General features: G+C 42.9%; 1 protein-coding gene across 1 annotated transcript in view; it reads right to left on the bottom strand.

The window, feature by feature from the left end:
- Positions 1-201: 201 nt before the first annotated feature.
- The window catches only part of RASGRF2 (Ras protein specific guanine nucleotide releasing factor 2), a 254,831-nt gene continuing 232,100 nt past the window's right edge, over positions 202-22,932 (bottom strand). The window contains exons 20-27 of the mRNA XM_069590053.1: positions 22,124-22,184; positions 21,699-21,802; positions 18,933-19,017; positions 15,030-15,227; positions 9,792-9,871; positions 8,404-8,521; positions 7,768-7,836; positions 202-4,833 (exon numbers count right to left, since the gene is read on the bottom strand). Of these exons, the coding sequence (XP_069446154.1) occupies positions 4,741-4,833; positions 7,768-7,836; positions 8,404-8,521; positions 9,792-9,871; positions 15,030-15,227; positions 18,933-19,017; positions 21,699-21,802; positions 22,124-22,184 (808 nt within the window). The 3' untranslated portion in view covers positions 202-4,740. The remainder of the gene's footprint in view (positions 4,834-7,767; positions 7,837-8,403; positions 8,522-9,791; positions 9,872-15,029; positions 15,228-18,932; positions 19,018-21,698; positions 21,803-22,123; positions 22,185-22,932) is intronic.

Here is a 22,932-nt window from a genome sequence, read left to right as displayed (position 1 = left end):
GGCAAATTCTTCACCATTAGTGCCACCTAAGCAGCCCGAGGTCCTTCAAATTCTCTGATATTTTAGTACCTGCAACATGGTTTCTTCTAAACCTTTTCCTCCCTGAACTTTAGAAGTAAAAGAATATCTGAAGGAGCCCACAGCTATGAAGAAGACAATATAGAAAAATGCTGAAACAATCAAATGAAGAGACTAAGGAGATTTTGGAGAATTTGAGAAAGGCAAAGTTTAATTTGCGTACAGGCATAACCCACACCTTGCCTGGCAAGTGTTAGGCCACAGCACAAACCCCTCTGTCAGAGTCACAGATGTCAGCAGATGTGCGAAGTAACTGGACACGAACAATACAGTTCTCCAAGTAATACATGGGTTTGTCCATCACACACACAAATGACAAACAAATACACTTAAATCCTCTGCACAAGAGAGATGAGGATGGTAATCAAATTACCTCACATTTGGACAGCACTTTACAGTCGGATCCACTTTGTCCTCATGACAGTCCTGTGAGGTAGGCAGCACAGGCATCACTATTAACTCCATTTCACAGATGAGGAAACTGAGGATCAGAGAGGTTTCGGCACTGGCCTAAGGCTTCCCAGCTTTAGCTGGGTAGATCTGAGTCTAGGGCTACGATGCCTAGTCCAGTGCTCTTTCACAACTGCCTTTCCAGAGAAAAATTAATGGTGGTGTAACAAGACAGTGGTTCAACATCATTTAGTAGAACTATTATTTTTCTTGAGCAAATGCAATCAAGTACAATCAAATCAACCCTGATGTTAACATCATGTGGTATATGGTAGCCAAGATGAATAATTTTCTGATCTTTCATGTATTTATACCTACAACAAGATGGTTGTTTTCTACTTTAGTTCCTCCCTGCCTTAATTTTAAGTCACTAACAGATACCAAGAAAAGACACTTTGATTAGATTTCATTGATTCAAGTCTTATTACCAGGATTCACATAGTGGTGTCAGTAATCAAGTCATTATTTAAAGCTACAATCTGTTGTCTTTCTGAAGTGAAAATGAATCTTATTCACTTATTCCTTCTGGCTGTGGACATTAGCATAGCTCTATTGTTTAGCCATAAATATTATCTTTTATACCATTTCAATAGCAGGAAAAAAAAAAAACTTCACAGGCTGGTTTTAAAAAATCTTATGGTTTAAAATGAAGGGAAAGTTTGTTTCCCCAGCCCCCTTCCAGGGGGAATAAGATCAACCTTTGAAAAAAAAAGCTAAATGAAATCCTTTAAAATAAAACTTAATTCTATTGGGAACAACCCCCCTATTGGATTACTCTTTTTAGTTAAGAATTTGAAAACGGTTCAATCATTGCTGACCCAAGGTCCTGTCTGTTACAACACTGTGAGAAAAAAAGAGGTGTGGGTCCATTATCACATAATCCAAACTGGAACGTCATGGATTTTTCTCTGCCAAGTTACTCAACATCTGTACTGAAACTTAACAAACAGTAATAGGGACTTGGTATGAGAGTCAGTTGAAAATACTGCAACAGTAGGTTTGAATTTCCCTCTTTAAATTCCTTCAAAGAAACACTAAGGAAAATTGACAACATTCTACTTCATGCCTGAATCAGTCTCTTATTAAGTCCCTTAAATAAGAGACTTGTCCTTGTAGCAAAACTGGATGTCTGAGTTAATCACCAAAGGCATCCTCTAAAATCCCCAAGATAATTTCATTGACTGTAAAAAATGTGAGTATTCATCTGAAAGCATGAAATTGGATTTTACTTCTGATTTTCTAGGTTAATTTTGCAAGAATACAACTGTACCCTATGTGGCTGTTAGAGGCTGACCTCCCATCTACTCATAGAAATGGGTCTCGTGTAATAGAATACAAGCAGACCCAGCCAGGAGCGCTCATTCCAACCGTCACACAGAGCTTGCAAGGCAGAAGAGGATGGGCGCTTTAAAGAATCAAAAGGAAACCACAAATTGCTCTTGGGGCTTTTAAATGTGACCAAATTGAGCTTTTTAAAAATGCGCTTTCCTCTCCCAGCTGGCCCAGAAATGGTGCAGGTCATCAAAAGCAACTCCCTTGGAGGTGGAAAGGCTTCAGACTCTAGGAAGCAGGAGAGGTGTGTAACTAGCAAAAAAAATATTAAAGGTCACCAGAGACGACGGACAGTGCCCACAGTTTACCGCCAGGGGGTGCTCTTCCAACATTCTGCAGGAAATAGGCCTGCCGGCTTTGTCACTAGCTGAGGAAAACCTGTATGCCAAAAGGGAAAGAGCACTTGGAAATTCCTCTAGTTTCAATTTTTCTCTAATAAGAATGGCTGCAGTGCCTCTGGAACCACTGGGTCAGAGAATTAAGGGTCCAAACTTCCAGGGACAGTGCCCACAGAACCACACCCTCCCTTCTGGAAGACTCTGGAGTTTCTAAGGCCAGAGTCTGATATATCAACATTTTCACGTATTGTTCTGCCTGAAACTGCTGTCTGTGTGGTCTTTTCACTGACCTGTCCTGGTTTTAGTTCACTTTCAAAACTGTGTCTTTGCACCAAGAAAGTTAACCTTTACTTTCTTATTCTTTTGCAAGACTTTGAGGTGCTTGGTGCAACTGACATATATTAGTTCAAACTTTGTTTCTGAACACTGAGGAATAAATGATAAGTTTTGCATTGTTAGGATCCAAAGAACTCATGCTTCTTATCATGCACCAAGATGCATCAACTTTTTATTTGAAACTAAAGAGAAAAAACAAGCAACTTGAAAAAAAAGAAAAGAAAGAAAAATTAAGCATCCATAAGTCACCCTCCTTGAGTTAGTGCTATCCTGTTAGCTAATATGAGCTACTGAAAATATTTTTGGAATGATCTTCAAATATTATAAATATTTTCTTTTACTTACTTGATATTTCACTATATAGTTATGTACAGAAATGGCCCTTACCATGCAGGAAAAATGTACATTCTCACCTCTGTGGGACATTATCAATTCCACTGGGTCTTATGAGCCAGCAAGTTGAGTTTATTAGTCAGCTGTCAGCTCTAACAATATAATTAAAGTGCAAAGAGAGAAGGCAGCCAAACAGATCAATTTTTTTCCAATGTCAGCATTAATATGCTTCATGCCTCTAAGAAATAATGCCAGATGCAATAGGCTCAGGTAACAATAACTATATCTTTTCTCTTCTTTGAAAGCAGAGGTCTCCCTGAGAAGAGAAGAGGGAGGTAAACATGAGAACATGAGCTAGCCCTATTTCTTTAACAACTAACAATCCTGGGGAAATCACAGTCGCTTTCCCAGCCTAGGGTAGGAGGACTAACCCCTGCATTTGGTTTTCTGACACAAGAGCTCATGAGTGCTTGGGCCCATTTCCCATATACTTAACAATATTTTCACTCAGAAATGTCTCAAAATTTAAAAACAAAGATGACTGGAGAAGAACTGTCTACTAATAGCACATGGAAGGGTGGGTTTTAAAAAGAAAATCCCACTAAATCAGGGGTCCCCAGACTCCAAGGTCTAATGCCTGGTGATCTTTGGTGGGGCCGATGTAATGACAAGTGAAATAGAGTGCACAATAAATGTAATGCACGTAATCATTCTGAAACCAACTCCCCTCCGCCCACCCCAGACTGTGGAAAAATTGTCTTCCATGAAACCGGTCCCTGGTGCCAAAAAGGTTGGGGCCCACTGCGCTAGACAACTTAAAAAAAATACAAGTAATGTTCATAGTGAGCCTAAACACGGTCTGTGTAAATCAGAACAGATTCCCACCTAACCAAGGGGGTGGGGGGAATGAAAACAAGCACAGCAAGGCGCAGAGATGGTTTTTAAGTATATCTTTTCACTTAGCACTGAAACCCACTCTTCCCCTCAGTGGCCTTCTGTTGTATTCCACAGTTCTGTTCGGGAGGCGCATGGGCATCTTTTCGCAAAGCCTGCACCCGCCTCTCCAATGGCATCGACTTCCTGAACTGCACAGCCTCAGGAAGAAGTCCCCCACGTGGCTGGACTCTTTGGGGGCACAGCGATTGAGTTTGAAATTCTGGAAATGTTACATACAAATCCATTTGACTTTCGACACGTCTGGAAATGTTACATACAAATCCATTTGACTTTCGACACGTCTTTCCTGTCCTGTTGCCTAAAGACTGAAAGAGCAGTTTCAGAACATGCCATTCCTCCAATATAAATATTTACGATGCACTGAGGACCATGCACATGCTGAGGACTGAGATTGCTTATGTGTCGGCCCATCCCTACAGAGACAGCCTCGGCTCTGGAAGCCTGTAACAAAGGAAATGTAAGAGAAGCAGTTAAATCCTAGGAGAAAACTGGGAGGTGGCCCAGGCCAGTTAAGTGCCAGTGAAACATCACAAGCCTTTTCCATGGACCTTTGTCCCTGAGTTCTTGGCAGAACACGGGCCGAATTTGAAATTCCCCTTGTTACCTGCTCCATTCAAACGGCTACCAGCACCTCCCAGTTTGTACTCCCTCATGCAAATGTGCCCTCAGCTTTACCAAACACCACTCTCTTCAGCTTCCCACCCAAGTCTGAAGCATCTGTCCTTGATCCCAACCAGCTGGGCTTCCCTGGCTGGAGACAGAATTCTGGTTTGGCTCCGTCATCTTTGGGGAACAGAGGAGACAGGCTTTGCCTCCATCCCCCTGCCCTCTCAGCACTGCGGGAGGCATGGCATGCACAGTTCTGTCCGCTCTGCTTTCCATGAACATTCCACGGACGCGGGGCAAGGTCGGATCGTCAAGCAGGGAGCCGAGGTTCAATTTTTAGTGACAGCTCATACAGCGTATCTTCGTCTATGATGAGGGCCTTGTCAAGCAAGTACTGAGTGACCTGGAGAAGAAAGGGATATCCATGCTTTGAGTTCCTTCACAACACCAGATGTACATTTTCTGAATGGAGCCTGACACAGTTCAATATTTGCTCCCAAGCTCTGAAATACTTTATGTAACAAAAAAACATTAGGAATATATTCTGACTATATATAAAAAATCTCTGTTCCCCTCTTAACTCCCTACCCTAGGCACTGCCCTCAAGAAGCACCACTGTTATCAGTTGGCTTGTATTCTCCCAGATATTTTTCAGTATCTTTCCAGACATGACCAGGTACTTACAGAAATCATTTTTCCTCTAATACGTGGTATCACAAGGGTATATTTTATTCTGCTTTCATCAGGCTAGAGGTTGTGGAGGGCTCATGTCATGCAAAAAGCTCTCACTGCTGTGCTGTATTACGAGTGTGACATATCAGAGTTTATTTAATGATCTCACACTGATGGGTTGCCATCAACATTTCACTACGACACAGAGTTACACTGAAGTCCTTGTTAGCATACTCCCTAGTCCTCACACGTGAATGGTTCCACACCAGAAATGAAAGGAAAGGACACGGAAATAAACAGGTTAGAACAGGGGTTAGCTCCATAAAAATATCTCTTTATTTTTACTGAGATATAGCAGATATAAGTAAAATTAAATACTTTGATTAGTTTTGACAAAAGTAAATACCCATGTAACTTATATATCTGGAGAAGGAAATAGCAACCCACTCCAGTATTTTTCCTTGGGAAATCCCATGGATGGAGGAACCTGGAGGGCTATAGTCCACGAGGTTGCAAAGAGTTGGACATGACTTAGTGAATAAACAATAACAATCAGGCTACATATGTAGCATGCTAGAGAATAATTTCATCACCCAGAAAGTTCCCTCATGCAGCTTCCCCATCAACCTACTGCCAGAAGCAATCGCTGCTCTGATTTCTATCGCCATGTGTTAGTTCTGTCTGCTCTAGAACTTCATGTAAGTGGATCACACAGTAGGTACTCTTGAGTCTGATTTCTTTTACTCTGCGTAATGTGCTGAGATTCATCTGTGTTGTGGTGTGTCTCACTGGTTGCCATCTTCTACTACTGAGTAGTGGGTCCACTGTATAGATATACCACAATTTGTTTATCCATTCATCTATTTATGGACACCTGGGCTGTTTCCAATTTTTGGCTATTATTAAGAAATGCTATAAACATTTTATGTGAGACTTTTTGTGAGCATGTTTTCACTTCCCCCTTGGATAAATACCTGGGTCATAAGGTATTTAAGTTAAATATGCATATTTAACATTTTCAGAAACCTCCAAAGGATGCACTTTTCCAAAGAGGTTGTACCATGTTACTCTCACCAGCAATGGATAAGCATTCTGGTTACTTGGTATATTAATTTTTACAACTGTTGTGCCTATAGTACATGAGAGTATCTGTTATCCCATATCCTAACCAATGTTTGCTGTTAACAATATTTTAAAAATTTGTCTATCTGATAGCTGATAATGATGCTTTGTAATTTGTATTTTTCTTATTAATGAAGTTGAGCATTCTCCAAATATGTATTGGACATTTTTCTTTCTTCTTCTGTGAATCACCTGTTTATAGCTTTGTCAATATTGTGTTGTTTATGATTTTTCTTGTAGATTTATAGAAATACTTTTTTTAATTTATAGGAATAATTTTATTCTGTATCTTTGTTTTTTATGTTACAAACATTGTCTCCCAGTCTACTGCTTGTACTCTGACTTTTTAGACAATTGCCCTTTGTCAAATAAAGTTTTAGATTTTGATTCAGCAAACTTTATCAGTCTCATCTTCTATAGCTTTCGCATTCTGTGTTTAAGAAAGTCTTTCAAATCCAAAGATCATGAATATTTCGTCCTATATTATTTCATTAAAATAACATAATGTTTCTTTTTATAATAAGGTAGTGAATTCATCTGGAATTTATTTTTTGAATAGTATAAGATGGAGAACCAAAATCCCTATTTCATTGACATAATGATCAGTTTTTTTTCTGTCACTTTCTTTAAATGTCTCCTTTACCCCATATTAAATTTTCACATAGACAAAATCTGCATCTGGACTTTACCCTACTCCACTGAGTTCGTGTTCCTCTGCCAAGATAGTCTTCAATCCACTGCAGTGTTAGTGTCTGTATCTAGTAGGGAAGACTCCCCCTTACTCCTCATTTTTCAAAAAATTCTTATCTTTTTTTTTTGCCTATCAAAACTTTCTTATGAGTTTCATAATAAGTATGTCAAGTTCCATGAAATAAGAGGGATGATGAGCTGTGTGTTAAATGGAAATCTTCTCTCTTACCATTTCAATTTTTCTGTAAAGCTAAAATGATTCTAAAAAATAAAATCTATTACAAAATGAAAAAAGGAAAGGAAGAAAAGGAAGAAAGAAAAAGGTAATAAACATCAGTTATTGTTGGGATGGAGAGAAGAAGGGGATAAAGACATGAGATGAATCTTGAAAGATGAGTAGGGACCACTCATAATGCAAGATTTCTAGGATATATCAAAATTTTTTCCTTTCCTTAGCCTAAGAGCAAAGATAAGCCAATAAAATATTTTATGCAAGGGGCAAATAACTCCCACTGTGTGTTTCAGAGAGTCCTATTTGGCTATAAATTTGTAGAATGGATTTGCATTCAGTATACCAGGTACCAGATACTGGTAGCTTAGACCAGGGGTGGTAGTGGTGGTGTGGACAGCTTCACAAGAAATGCTGGATATAAAATAGAATTTGATCATGAATTGATATTCTTTTTGCTCTCCTTCTTGTTTTTCTTAATCAGAGTTACCAAAGGTTTGTCTGTCTTTTTGGTCTTTTCTTTGAGTTAGCTTTTGGTATTATTGGTCTACTCTACTGCTGTTTCCAATTAACTAACTTCCACTTTTTTCTTCTTTACGTTCCCTGACAACCATACAAGATTACCTTTGGCTGATGATCGATTCGATAGGAAGTCTGCTGGAACTGGCGTATCTCTCTGATGATGTGTGATATCTGATGGAGGAACAACAGAAGCAAAGCATGAGCACTGCCCTAGGTTGCAGCAGTGTTCTGGGAGCCTGTCCCAGAGCAGTTAGTCCCTTACTCCATCCAACGAGGTATCTGGACCCCAGCTCCATCATGACCTAGCCTTAGGGCTTTTTTGCCTTCAATGAGCCACAGGAAACCCTAACAGCAAGAAGATACTGAATTCCCAATCAGGAAAACAGCTGGCACGGGGCATCCTCAGGTGGCAAGCATGGGGCACTAGTATCCATGGGCTCCTCGCTTCTACGTGCTCAGAACCCAGCTGTCCAACAAGAAGCCTTCAGCATCTGTCTGTCACTGTTCAATCTCAGAAAGTCATCCCTGGCGCTTTATTCCTCACCCTCTTTGTCTAGACTTCCAGCTGAAAGAGGACTGCGAAAATCTCCTGAATCACCCAACATCAGGTATCAGACCCAGTGTTGGCTAAAAAGGTCAAGATGAAAAAGCCAATGGTCACTCTTCCATGACATCGCCCCTTCTCTATAAGCCACTGAGGTCTCCAAGACAGGCTGCTTACATGAAACTCAAACCCACCATTCTCATCTTGGAGAAATTGACGAGGCCTTCCTCAGTAAAGTTTGGTGTTCCTTCTTCAATAAACGCCAGGTCTGTCAGGTACATCCCCAGATAAGGAACAGCAGGGGGATTACAGCTGAAAGACCAAGAGGCACTGTTCGGAAGCTCATTCACACAGGTGTCCACCCACCTCCCCCATTTCAACAGGAAGTAGCTCTGTGCTCCCCTCCTGAAAAATAAAAGTCTGTTAATTCCACATTCAGAAACATGCTCATGATATGCAGAGGTTTAATTTCGTCTTACAATAGAGCATGATACAAACTTACAGCTCAAACAACAGGATGTCTTAGAGACAAATACAAAACATTTGCTAATGGGGCTTGCTTGTGGCATTTGCCTGCAGTGCTTGTCAAATGGCCACACCGTTAGAGATGTAAAAGCATGTAGGAAAACCCCATGCCCTCATCTCATTAAAGTGCAAACGTTCAACCTTGAAGAAGTGGGTGGAAAAATCAATGTGATTAGAGCTTGTAAAACTTGTTTTCTGTTTTAGTTAGTATTTAAATGTTTTAGAAGGTAGAGACTTAATATCACACCTGCGACCTTCTTTGTTTGGCAGGTGCATTCTCAGAGTCTAGAGGTTGAGAATACGGCCTTTTAATCCAGGGGGAACTGAGTTTGAGTCCCCACTTGCCTACTTCCTAAGTGGTGGTGGGCAAACTCTCTGAACTGCAGTTTCCTGTCTGTAAAATGGAGACAATGAAACTTTTATCTCTAGTTTTCCATGAGGCTTAAATAAAACACATCAAGCACTTAGGATAGAGGCTATCATTTATTCAGTCTTCAGTAAATAGTTCTTATACTATCGTTGTTACTTTAAGTCTTTATTTCAGTCATGGCATCACAGGACAAAATTTTCCAGAGTAAGTGAAGTCCATGTGGCAGGTCATAAGAAAACAAATTGCAGGAGGATATACTCTGTTCTCCCTCCCGCTCTCTGTGTGTCTGAAGAATAAGAAAATGATCCAGCAATAAAAAGCCAAAATAAAAAACAAAAGCAATAGGGACTGGAATATTCAAATAAAGAATCGCAGGAAATCACTGTATTTAGATTAGGAAATACCAAATAAAGAAACTTTTTATAGTAAAATATAGTAAGATTTACTGTGGTGACATTTTCTTCTTATTTGGAATGCTCTGCACACCATGAATATATCCATAAGACACTTACTATATGCGTGGTATTCCAAATGCAAAGGAAAATCAGAAAAACACCTGCTGATGGAAGCTGTGTCCCATTTGATTTTCTTTTCAAAGCAAAGTATGAGGTAGGCCATTATTTGTATACTATAAAAAGTATATAAATATACTTCTGAATTATGAATAATTTAACAAAATAGACATACTTTTTAAGGGTTTCTCTGAGGTTTTTAAATCTTCCTTCAGACGAAACAGTCTTCTGAAGCTTGTCCATTAGAGCTTTTGTCTAGAAGGAAACAAATAACTTAGTATGTCATGAAAATACCCCTATGGTTTGATAAGGTGGTGAGTTACTGAAAGTTGCTCAATTCTCTTCTACAGTGGCAGGTACGATGACATGATATGATTTTCAAAGCATGGAGATGTACTTAAATTTCATTTGTTAAAAAAGAACATGTGACAATACTAACTCATTTTTTATATACATTTACAAGAGAGAAAATGTATAGAAAAGAAAAATCGTAATGCACAGGAAACACAGGAACTTAAAGACCTGAAAAGAACATACCAAATAGGGGTCTTAAAGAGAGGTCCTGTGTCAGGGGATTTTCCTGATGAATCTTTCTGACTGTTAATTTCTAAGTCATCCAAGCACATATTATACTGCTTGGCTGCGGACTGGTCAATACCCTCTAGTCCAAATCCTTTGTGTTCATCTTCATCAATTTATTAGAAAATAATAATTAATATTTACCAAGAAATAAAGTTGCTGATGACCTTGGTCTAGACTTTCTTCTAGAGTAATGGAGAATGGTAGGGTAACCCTTGGAGTTAAAGACTCACTCCCGGTATTACCCACATCCAGGCAGCTTGGCTGGGAGAAGCATTTGGAATGAAGCTGATGGTGAGGCTCCTCAGACAACTCTGTCTCAGTCTAGAGAGGAGTTTCAAGGCACCATGAGAGCTTCCAGTGTGACTCCAAGGGCTACCTTCCCATCCTGGTTCCCGAGGGCTCTGGGAAAAGACAGCCAGCATGGCTTGAACAGGGGTGGAGGGTGGCGGAGGTTGGGCAGGCCTCCTGCCTGGTCCCTGGCTGACCTTCCCTCAAAGAAGCTGCAGAAATAACTGTTCTACAGCCACAGACCAAATTTGGTGGGCCTCAAAGAACACATTCTACTGGGCCTTTTGGATGTCTCCCAGACTAGACTCAGTTCTGCAGAAAAGACAGCTACACAGCTGGTGATATTAACAAAAGTGTCCGAAGCAGGGCATTTCTGCAATAAGGCCCTGCTTATGGCAGGTCTGAAGCACTGGGTCCTCGAGGACAGCCCATTAATCACAAGAAAGCTGCTTTGCGTGATCTATATATGTGACTGAAACGGTAAATTCTATTTAATGTCTCTACGGGTAATATCAGAGAAGGCGATGGCACCCCACTCCAGTACTCTTCCTGGAAAATCCCATGGATGGAGGAGCCTGGTAGGCTGCAGTAGTATTCTAATTTTAAAAAATAATTTTAACATTAGCCTTATCACCTCTATTCCATAGTCAGTTCAGTTATTCCTAATCTTGCATCCTGCCAAAGACATGAAGATTGCTTAAGTTAACCACATTGAAGGCCTAAAGAAGATTTAACAAGGCGCCAACTTCAGAGGGAAAAAGAAACAGAATGCAGAAAAGAATAGGCAGAGGAGTGACCTGCTGACCCTGATGAAGTGTGGCATGTATGACAAGGGAATAGGCTCTTTGCATCCAGTGCCCAATGGCTGAGGCAACTGCTGCCTTCAGTTCAGTTCAGTTCAGTTCAGTCACTCAGTCGTGTCCAACTCTTTGTGACCCCATGAATCGCAGCACACCAGGCCTCCCTGTCCATCACCAACTCCCAGAGTTCACTCAGATTCACGTCCATCGAGTCAGTGATGCCATCCAGCCATCTCATCCTCGGTTGTCCCCTTCTCCTCCTGCCCTCAATCCCTCCCAGCATCAGAGTCTTTTCCAATGAGTCAACTCTTCGCATGAGGTGACCCAGCCATGACAAAGGCATCAATGTCCAGGTTTTGGATTCTGATATAGCTATTTGAAGTCTATTTTAAAAATAGTATTCCAATACCCATTTATCATAAAATCTCTCAAAAACTAGGAAGAGAGGGTAGCTTCCTCAACTTTATAAAAAAGCATTTACAAAAAACATATAGTTAACGTTGTCCTTAATGGTGAAAAACTGAAAGCTTTCACCCCAAGGTCAAGAACAGGAAAGAATGTTCTTTCTTACTATCATATTCAACATAGCATTGGAAAGTCTAGCCAGAGCAAGAAGGCAAGAAAAGGAAATAAAAGGCATATAAATTGGAAATAAACAACTGACATAACTGCCTATATAGAAAATCCCACGGAATCTATAGAAAAGTCCCAAGGACTAACAGTGAGTTCAGCAACATTACAGATATAAGAACAGAGGAAAATAAATTACATTTGTATATACTCAGTTCAGTTCAGTTCAGTCGCTCAGTCGTGTCCGACTCTTTGTGACCCCATGAATCACAGCATACCAGGCCTCCCTGTCCATCACCAACTCTCGGAGTTCACTCAGAGTCGCGTCCATTGAGTCAGTGATGCCATCCAGCCATCTCATCCTCCGTCGTCCCCTTTTCCTCCTGCCCCCAATCCCTCCCAGCATCAAAATCTTTTCCAACGAGTCAACTCTTCGCATGAGGTGGCCAAAGTACTGTAGTTTCAGCCTTAGTATCATTCCTTCCAAAGAAATCCCAGGGTTGATCTCCTTCAGAATGGACTGGTTGGATCTCCTTGCAGTCCAAGGGACTTTCAAGAATCTTCTCCAATGGAAACCCAAGTTAAAACCACAATTACATTTAAAATATCTCCAATGAAAATGAAATATTTAGGCATAAATCTAATGAAACATATACGGGACTTATATGTTGAAGATTTTAAAATGTTGATTTAAGAATTCAAAGAAAATCTAAAGAGTAGTAAGAAATACTGTGTTTATGGAATGGAAGAGTCAAAATAGTAAAAATGTCAATTCTCCTCAAATTGACTGATTTAATGGAAGGACTGATGAAAAGAACCTAATTAAAAACTGACCTGAAGACATGAACGGACATTTTGCTGAAGATGCAAACAAGCACGTGAAAAGATGTTTACCATTATTAGCTGTTAGGAAATGCAAATTAAAACAATGATGAAATATCAAAATGGCTAACATTAAAAATAGTGACACCACCAAGTGCTGACAAGAATATAGAGAAACTGGTTCATTCATACGTTTTTGAGAGGAATGTAAAATGGTACAACCTCTCTAGAAAAGAGTCTGGCAGTTTCTTGAGAAATTTAATGCACAATTACCGTATGATCTAGCGACTGCACCCTATGGCATTTATCCTAGAGAAATGAAACATTATAGTCACACAAAACCTATACATGAATATTCACAGCAGCTTCATTTGTAATAGCTAAAACTAAAAACAACCCAGATGTTCTTTAAGGAGTGAAAGGTTAAACCAAATAAGGAACTAAGTACTGATACGTGTAACAACTTGAACAGATCGCAAAGGAGTTACACTGAAAAAAAAAAAAGGCAATCTCAAAACGTCATATACTATATGATTCATTTATATAACATTTTTGAAATGACAAAATTATAGAGATGGAAAACAGATCTGTGGTTGCCAGGAGTTAGGGAGCGAGAGGGAGGAAGGTGGCTGTGGCTATAAAAGGGTGACAGGAGGTATCCTGGTGATAGAACTGTTCAATCTCTTGACTGTAGTGAATCTACCCCTGTAATAAAGGTACATAAAACTTAACACACACATGTACACATACACGCGAGTACAGGTGGAACAGACGAAGTCTGAATAAGGCTGGTGGATGGTACCAATGGTTAATTTTGCGCTTGTGATACTGTCTGTAGTTACACAAGATGTAACCACTGGGGGACACTGGGTGGAGGGTGGAGGGGATTTCTACCATTTCTTACAACTGCATATGAACCTACAAAGATCTCAACATTAAAAATTTTTTTTAAGTTTTTATAAAAGCTGTGGATACTATTTGCAAGGCTTTTTTCATAGAAGCGTCCGCTAGTTCTAGGGGCCCAATTTGGGATTCTCAAAACACTCCATTTTTACTAAGGAATGGTGGGGAAAGGAATAAAAGATTTGGCTTAGGCTTGGTTTCTTGCTACACAGGGAGGAATTTAAAAGGCTTGGAGAGAGAAAAGAAGATAGAATAGAGTAAGAAGTAAGTGTCTCTAAGAGGGGCTTGAACTCTCAGGAGCAACAGAAACCAGTTAGTTTTGAGGAAATGTCACAGAATATATGCTCTACTTCCTGCCTGAAACCCTGGAGGTGGGCGCCCTGCAGACGCCCCTCACCAATGCTAGGCGACCACAATGAGGCGGGCATAGTGGTCTGTGGAAGAAGGATATGCAGAGAGGCCCTGGCAAGACACTCCTAGCCACTGGTACCCACAGAACACAGAGGGGCCTAGAAAATTCCCCCAACACCCTTTGAGAGGGTCAAACGAGTTATTTATTAATAGTAAAGAAGAGTTAGCCTGCCCTTCAGGGATCAGCAAGGGGAAGGGCAGCCTGTAGTAGAGGTGATACACACCCCATCTCAGAGAATCAGCAGTGCCAGTGAGAGCGGAGGTGAGATCAGCCAAGCTCCCTGGGTACAGTAACCAGGCCGTGTTCCTGACGGGGTAGGCTTGCCATCTGAACACCAGGCACAGGCAATTCACAGTGGCTTGTACCCAACAGGAAACCAGTGGGGGCACACAGCCTCCCATGAGCCCAGAGAAGCCCTCCCCAACACCCAACATCCACAGACACCATGGCAAAGACCAGGAGGAAAATGGTGATGTCACTTGAATCTTCAAGTTATCTGAATGAAAGCAAAAAGCATGAACAAGCTGAGTCCAATTAAAAGAAAATTAAGAAAGTTATATCCCTTCACATCCATGTCATTATGTAACAACTTGACTACAAGAATGACAGATAAAAAGGTGAACACAGAGGCCCTTGGTCCCCGGTCTTTGGTTCTAAGGTACTTGTACCGTTACTTTGAGGGACAAACAATGGATGCAGAGACATCACTGTGCTCACCCGGAGTCAATGTGCCCTCCCTAAATAATTCAGTGAACAGCTCCTAATTGTCAACCACAGTGTCTGAAGATGTCCCCAAATATGTTATAATGAATATTTTGGTTTGTGTTTGTCCCGCTAAATTAACCATTTGGAAACACGCATGAGAGGTATCAATTAAGTGGTAAGAACACAGTAATCACCCATGTTGGCACCTTTCTTTGCCAAAGGAGCTGCTCATGTCAGCTAATTATTTCCTAATCAGTAATATTTATCTTGGCTCTGGTCTCCCAGACTCTCCTCCTCGCGGCAGCGGGAGGTGTCGCCCGCTGGCGCTCACCTGCTTGGACACCTTGGCCCAGGTCTTCTTCAGCCGGTAGATGGCACTTCTGTTTAAGGCTGAGGTGATTTCCAGCACGCCGTTGTAGTTGTGCAGGCACCGGCAGATGTCCGCCACCGCCACCCACTTCTCGATTGTGTTGGCTCGGGAGGTGACATCCGCGTAATTCATGATCTGGGAGGCCACCAGGTTACTCATCTGAGACAATGGAAAAGCCAAGAAAGGCCAGCTAAGAGCCAAAGCCGTTCATGCAGGCACAATACCTGAATCACCTACAGAAACGTCGGGAAAGTGAGTGTCAAGGGATGCGAGATCATGGTCTGTCTTTTTTTCTGAGTGGCTTAACGGAGTCTTATTCAATGAAATGTATTAATGTATGAGTGCTTATTAATGCATATTTTCCTCAGGAGGAGGTACAACAGAATTTGCCCTCAGTGAACTGACAAGTACATATTTGCAATTTCTCCTTCGGGACATGGTCCGTTGTAGATATCAACCAGATTCTGAAGAGACTAGAGTCTGTAATAATAACATTATTAACAATAATCATGCTCATTCTGAGAGTGAAGAAAGGAGTTGTTTGGGATCATCTTGATGGGGGAAGAGGTGATTTTGTTAATCAGTAATTTTGATGAAGTCATTTCCAAAAATTATTGAAAGAAAGGCACAGGATGAGCTATTCCCCTGAGGAATGGCAGCCTTTGCAGATCAGAGGTTTCACTTCTTGGAGCCTCTCCCCATGTTCCCTGGGTCCCAACAACGTAGGGATAGTCACCCTAGAAAGCCTCAGCCATCACAGAGAAAGAAAACACATTTCCCTCCAATCAAATAAAATTCCAACCTACCAACTCTCAAACCAGAAACGCTTTGTGCAGGGGAAGAGAACATTTTCACCTTCTTGCTGATTTTTTTTCCCACCACCAGTGAAAGGGACCTACAGTTTCAAAGCTAAGTGCTATAACTCTATTAGTTAAGTGCAAGTCGCTCAGTTGTGTCTGACTCTTTGCGACCCCATGGACTATAAAGTCCATGGAATTCTCCAGGCCAGAATACTGAAGTGGGTAGCCTTTCCCTTCTCCAGGGGATTTTCCCACCCCAGGGATCGAACCCAGGTCTCCCGCATTACAGGTAGATTCTTTACCAGCTGAGCCACAAGGGAAGCCCAAGAAAGCCTATCCCTTCTCCAGTGGATCTTCCCAACCCAGGAATCAAACCAGGGTCTCCTGCATTGCAGGCGGATTCTTTACCAACTGAGCAATTAGGGAATCACCTATAAGTTAAAGTCAAGAGAAAAAAGAGGCAGCTTAAGAAGCTTAAGACTTAGAAAATGGAAAGGAAAAGGATAGAATAAGATTGATAACTAACAAAGGGAATATAAGATCCATAATCTCCTATCCATACACTAAATCTGATGAGTACACCCATTCTTTGATAATTCCATAGGTATTTTAGGTCATGGGCTTCCCAGGTGGCTCAGTGAAATTAAAAAAAAAAAAAAATCCATCTGCCAAAGCAGAAGATGCTGGTTTAATCCTGGGTTGGGAGAATCCCCTGGAGAGGGGAATGGCACCCCACTCCAGTACTCTTGCCTGAGAGATCCCATGGACAGAGGAGCCTGGTGGGCTACAGTCCTTGGGGTTGCAGAGTCAGAGACATGACTGAGCACACACATGAGCATCTTAGGTCACAGGGCCTCCACAGGCGCATATTCATTAGATAAATTATTCTTTTAGGTTGTGGGAACAGGAAAAACAAATAAATCAGTCTCCCTGACGTTAGGGTGGTGAGCCTGGTTAGGCCTGTAGATGGGAGGGTGAGCAGAAGTCAGACAGAATCAAGTAAATATCACACAGTGAGATGCAAAGCTAAGGGTAGGGGTGCGGGGAGCCTGAGAATTGGAGGCAGCGCAGGGCAGATGCTGGCTTCTGGCAACAGGTCACTCCCGCCCTGAACCCTGAAGGAGTGGGAGGAGCCACAGCCTCCCATCCAAGCATCTGCGAAGGGACAGAGAGGGAAGGTGTGGCAGCGTGGGCGACTGGCCGGACAGCTGTGTGAGGAGCTCGGGGGACCATGAGAGACAAGGACAGGTGGGCGGGCTCCTGCAGGCCAGGCTGAGAGGCTGCAGCCGTAGCAAGAAGACAAGAGGAAAGGCCATGGACAAAATGTCATCACAGACAGGATTATAATTTGATGGGCTTTAGAGAGAAGTTATTTCTGTGACACTGTGTGAAGAAAGGGTTGGGTGGCAGCGAGATGGCGTGGGGGTGGGGACTGGTGAGTTAGGAGCTCATGGAGAAGAGAATGAAAGGCCAAATCAAGGTTATGGCCATGGGAAAGGAGGGGAAAGAAGGGTCTGAGACATGGGTAGACTTAGGGCTCACTGGTATCCTGAGGGGTGAACAGGGTGAGGAACACCTGAAGGCTGAGTGAGTGAGCGGCTGGCAGGGCCATTACCCATGACCAAGAACAGAGAGTAAGATGAAAAGGCGGGCTTGGCAGGTCTGGGAAGGGCTGGTGATGAGTTCCACCTACAATCTGGACACAGCGGCCAATCAAGAGGCTTCAAGTAGAGACTTGTGGGTCTGGAGCCTGGGACCCACAATCTGGGACCCACAGTCTGAACCTCTGATTTGAGAGGCATTATATCCCAAGTGTATGTACAACACAGACAACAACAACAACAAAAAAGGCTTATGGTCCACAGCAGGGCCTCTGTTTCTCCGAGAGTGATCCAAACGGGTCATGTGTCCTATCCTTTAGGAAGCAGCTGCATTGATGCTTATTACGTGATAACATCTAATATGCATGTACCCTCAGAAAACAGAAAAACTGTACTGAGAATTTGCACTGTTTTGTATTTTGATTCTGAATCATTTACTAATTTACCTACAGGGTCCCTGGCAGTCTTTTTTTTAAAATTACCATTATCCCTTTTACTATAGTGCAGTAGAATTGAAACGGTAGCCTTCCCTTTGCCTGCATAGGCCTGAAGATACTCCAGCATCTGTGGTTCTTCCACAGGACTAAGACCATTAGAATAGCACCAACAGGTAGTTGGAAGGTATAAAAGCAACTCCATCTTACTGCCGCGGAAGAGTAGAGGAGACGAACCGACAGCTGGTTATCACTGCACACAGCCTCAGAAGCGCTGTAATTATGCTCAAAGAGGTCCCTTCCCACCCTGGAATGTACTGGGACTGAATGTTCAGTAATAATGAAGAAGAGCTGTACCAAACCAGCCTTACTATCACCAGCACCACCAGGGGCCTGTGACAAAGTACAGTCAGAATTAGTCGATCTACGACCATGAAGCAATGATGACCATCATAAAAATAATAGCAACAACCTATGCTTGAGAGCCCCTTGGGCTGCAAAGAGATGAAACCAGTCAATCCTAAAGGAAATCAACCCTAAATATTCATTGGAAAGACTGATGCTGAAGCTGAAGCTCCAGTACTTTGGCCACTTGATGTAAAGAGCTGATTCATCGGAAAGGACCCTGATGCTGGGAAAGATTGAGGGCAGGAAGAGAAGAGGGTGAGAGAGGAGGTGATGGCTGGATGGCATCGCTGACTCAGTGGACATGAATTTGAGCAAATTCTGGGAGATAGTGGAGGACAGAGGAGCCTAGAGGGGTATAGTTCATGAGGTCACGAAGAGTTGGACACAACTCAGCAACTGAACAACAACACCTATGCATCACTAAGCATTCATGGGATGTGTGTACCATCAAAGTGAACCTCTTAGCACTGAAAGGTAACTGGAAGTTATCACATCACTGTGAGCTCATAGAAGAGATTTAAGCTTATTTTTTAACATTCCATCAGAGAAGGAGTCTGAAGACCCTGTTACTCATCTTCCTATAACACTCCCGCCCAAGGTTTCATTGTTATGGTTACTCACATCGTTGAAGTGTTGGCTGGTTTTCATAATGTAAGGTGTTCTTTCATTTTTATCCAGCTTCATCCACCCCTGCCCAAGAAATTCTCTGAAAGTTCAAAGCAAAACACAAAATCAATTAAGTTTTTTAAGGGTATCTATGGTCCTGAATAACTATTATGAATATTATATAAATTAAACTTGACACTGCTCAACTGCTGCTGCTTCATCTCGAATGAATTTTAGCCCAATTCTACAGTTTCACCACTGGATGCCAAAAAGAGATTTTTCGGTTTTTAGCTTTCTCTTTTAAATGTTGGGAGGGAGTGACTGATAGTCACTCAGTCGTGTTCAACTCTTTGTGACTTCATGGACTGTAGCCCGCCAGGCTCCTCTGTCCATGGGATTCTCCAGGCAAGAATACTGGAGTGGGTTGCCATTTCCTTCTCCAGGGGATAAATGTTTGGAACTGGGTCCCTATTAGGATCATAATAAAGGCTTTCCCGAAATTGGAAAACAATGACAAGAGGAATAAAGCGGTTAAGTACTAACTCAGAAACCAGGACCATTTCCCCTGGATCAGCTTAAAAAATCTTAAGGCTTAGCAGAAGGCTCAAAAAATTCATCACTACCAAAAATATTAATCAGCAACAGCATGTTTTCCTCCACTTTGTTCTGACATTCTCCAGGAGAATGTCAATTCCACAGGCAGGGACTTTCCTTTGCTCTCCCCAGAGCCCAGAACAGTACACGTGGTAAGGGCTAAAAGAACAAACACTAGTGTTAGCACTTTGCAGTCTGGTCATTTGAGGAAGGCAGTTATGGCAGAGGGAGCTCAGCCTGGTGGAAAGTCTGTCTTCTAAATAACATTCCTGCTCCTTCATTTCACTCATGAGCAGATCATCAAATCACAGCAAGCAAGGGACAATCAAGCTAGGGCATACTGGAATTATTTTGTCAAGGCACTACCAAAAATAACTTAAAATGAAATTACTCTGACAAATTCTCAATCCAGAAATGTTGACTGAGTTCCTGGGCAAGGACCTTTGTCCCGTGATGTGGATGGTACTACTGTTCCCATCCTGCGAGGCCGTTGTATACAAGATGTGCTAACTCCATGGAGGAAAATAACTGGTATGTGTTCACAGTGGCACAGAGGGGACAAGGAGGAGAGGTGAGACGCGTCCCAGGAAGAGACCACAACACCCTCAACCACAAGGGTCCAGGCTTTGCTCTTTCTCCTCCTCCATAGAGGTCATGCCCCCTCCCTCCTGAATCCTCATTACACAGGAGGGTCGTCAGGAGGAAGGCGAAGAGGCTCCTAACTCAAGTCATCAAATAGTTAACGGGTTCATTTGTTCGGCCATGGGGCCACATTCCTTTTTTAAATGACAGATGCGATATATTTAACTTTTTTTTTTATTGGGGTATAGTTGCTTCACGATGTTGTGTTAGTTTCTGCTGTACAATGTAAGTGAATATGTATATTCAGCTATATGTATACATACAAGCCCGCCCTCCAGGACCCCCTCCCCACCCACCCAGCCCTCTAGGTCATCACCGAGCACTGAACTGAGCTCCCGGTGCTATAGCGCACGTTCCCCTGGTTCTCTGTTACACACATGGCAGAACATATGTCAATCCCAATCTCCCAACTCATCCCCCTCCCCTCTGGGTCCACATCTGTTCTCTGCACCTGCGTCTCTATCTCTCCCCTCCAAATAAGTTCATTTGTACCATTTTCCTAGATTCCACATATATGCATTAATATATGATATCTGTCTTTCTCTTCCTGACTTACTTCACCCTGTCATGGATAGGTCTACAAGTGCTGAAAGAGGAGGCGAGGATTAAGACAAACGCATAACAGAAAAGTCTGCAGGAGCATGCCTAGCCCTGCTATTTATGCCGCTCTGACCGAGCTGTAGCTCTGATCCCCCATCCTGCTACGCCAGAGCTTCCATCATCACGGGTGCCTTCTTCTCTACATACGACATGGACCACACTTAGACCTCTTGCTCGGCCCCTCCCTTGCCTTCCACTTAGCTATGATTTCACAGAGGATCTGGGCCAACAGTTGTTATTTGTCCAAACAGAGGCTTTGTGTGTGGACCTGCTGGAGGCGGGCGGCTGAAAGAGCCACCATCCTCTATACATGAGGCAATGATGCTTGTTATGTGACAGCGTCCACTCGGCACATACACACTCCACACACGCTCTGTGCCAAGCACTGTCCTGGGAATCTACCTTGCTGCGGAGTTTCCACGGTCAGCAGTACTTGAAGATTTACGGATGTGGCTGAAGAACTGCCGTGGAATTTACAGCATGGACCCAACATCCGTGTTTCTCAAAGTATAGTCCTGGACCACACAGAATTACCTGGAATTCTCATTGAAAATGAAGTTTCTTGGGCCTCGGACCTACCAGAATCAGAATCTCTGAGGGAGGCACCTAGGAATGTACATTTTTTAACAAGTCTCCCAAATGATTTTAGGCAGTGAAGTCTGAGAACCACCGTTACAGCTGCATGAAAGTTTCTATGACATTCGGATGTGAGTGGTCAGAGAAACTCACACTCTTTGTTTAACTACAGTGCATATAGCAACATAAGAGTGACCATCTTGAGAGTCTCCAATATTTCTGTATCGGTATTTTCAACATAAACTGGAACCCAAAGACATTCAAGTGGGTCCAAACCATCATAAGATGAAAAGCCACAGCTCTGGGCACACACATGGGGTTGTGGCGGGGTGGGGGTGGGGGGCGCTGCGGCCGCGGGTGCACACTCACTCGTAGGGAATGCTTCTGAAAACGACGTGGTCCAGGAGGGTTATCTGCTCAGCCAGCTCCATGGCCGACAAGGTCTCGAAGCACTCGGCCTTCGGACAGTCCGTCTGCAAGAGATAAGGGCAGGGAATGACACACACCTAGAAGCCAGGTGCCCGTCAGCTCACTGCAGTTGCTGGAGTACAAAGTCCACCCCGGATTCCAGCTCTGAAGAAAATGGTGGAGAGCTCAGAGATATCAGGCAGCAAAATTAACATCATGGATCATGATGTTAAACGCCGAGCCAAATCTGGTCCCTTTCACACAGTTTCAGGGATAGAACATATAGTCCGGACCCCAGTTACCAGCTGTGGGGACAGTGCCTGCCTTTGCGAGGTTAAATCTCACACATAATTAATTGTGCAGGATAAGACTATGGCTCAACTTACCAGCTGAATTATATCCTCTAGTTTTAGGTGGATGTCATCTTGATCATCTTGTGAAAGGGCCCTAAAAAAAGTCAAAATATCCTCCATGAAAAGAACATAGACAGGCCAGGAATGAAACGACAAAAATGCAGTTCAGTTTCCCCCAGGGTGGAAAGTCAGAGGGTTTGGGTCTACGAGACTGTGGGGACTTGAGTTGAAGACATGGGCTCCAGAAAACAGGAAAATGCACTTGTTAAAGGCAGAAGAAGATCATCAAGAGCGCTAACTTATAAGAAGGAGTAAACCCGTTGTACACAAAAGTGTTGTGTTAATCACTCAGTCGTGTTCGACTATGGGACCCCATAGATGGCGCCAGGCTCCTCTGTCCATGAAATTCTCCAGGCTAGAATACTGGAGTGGGTAGCCATTCCCTTCTCCAGAGGATCTTCCCAATCCAGGGACTGAATCCAGGTCTCTTGTACTAAAGGCAGATTCTTTACCACCCGAGCCATGAGGGAAGGCCAAGGTTGTAAGTAAAACACCCACCGTGAGAGCGAAGCAGCGGGTGACCTGGCGCTTTGCCTTACTGCGAGGATCTGTGCCAGGAATCCGGGCGCCCTGCACCGCTGGCAGTCAGGGTTTCTAACAGGCTGAGTGCTCCGTCCACACTCCTCCAGCCCCTGCCCTGCCCACACCCCCCCCCCCCCCGGCACCGCTGGTGCTGAGGCAGAAGAGGCAGAGCTGGCCCCTCCCCAGGCACAGGCAGACCAGAAGCTCAGGAGAGTTTCCAAGCATCAAGAGTTTGAACAATGCCAGGCAGAGACCAGCAG

Source organism: Ovis canadensis, chromosome 5 (assembly GCF_042477335.2).
Source record: "Ovis canadensis isolate MfBH-ARS-UI-01 breed Bighorn chromosome 5, ARS-UI_OviCan_v2, whole genome shotgun sequence".
NCBI lineage: Eukaryota > Metazoa > Chordata > Mammalia > Artiodactyla > Bovidae > Ovis > Ovis canadensis.
Note: the sequence above shows the minus strand (reverse complement) of the source record. Positions and strands in the feature narration are given on the sequence as shown.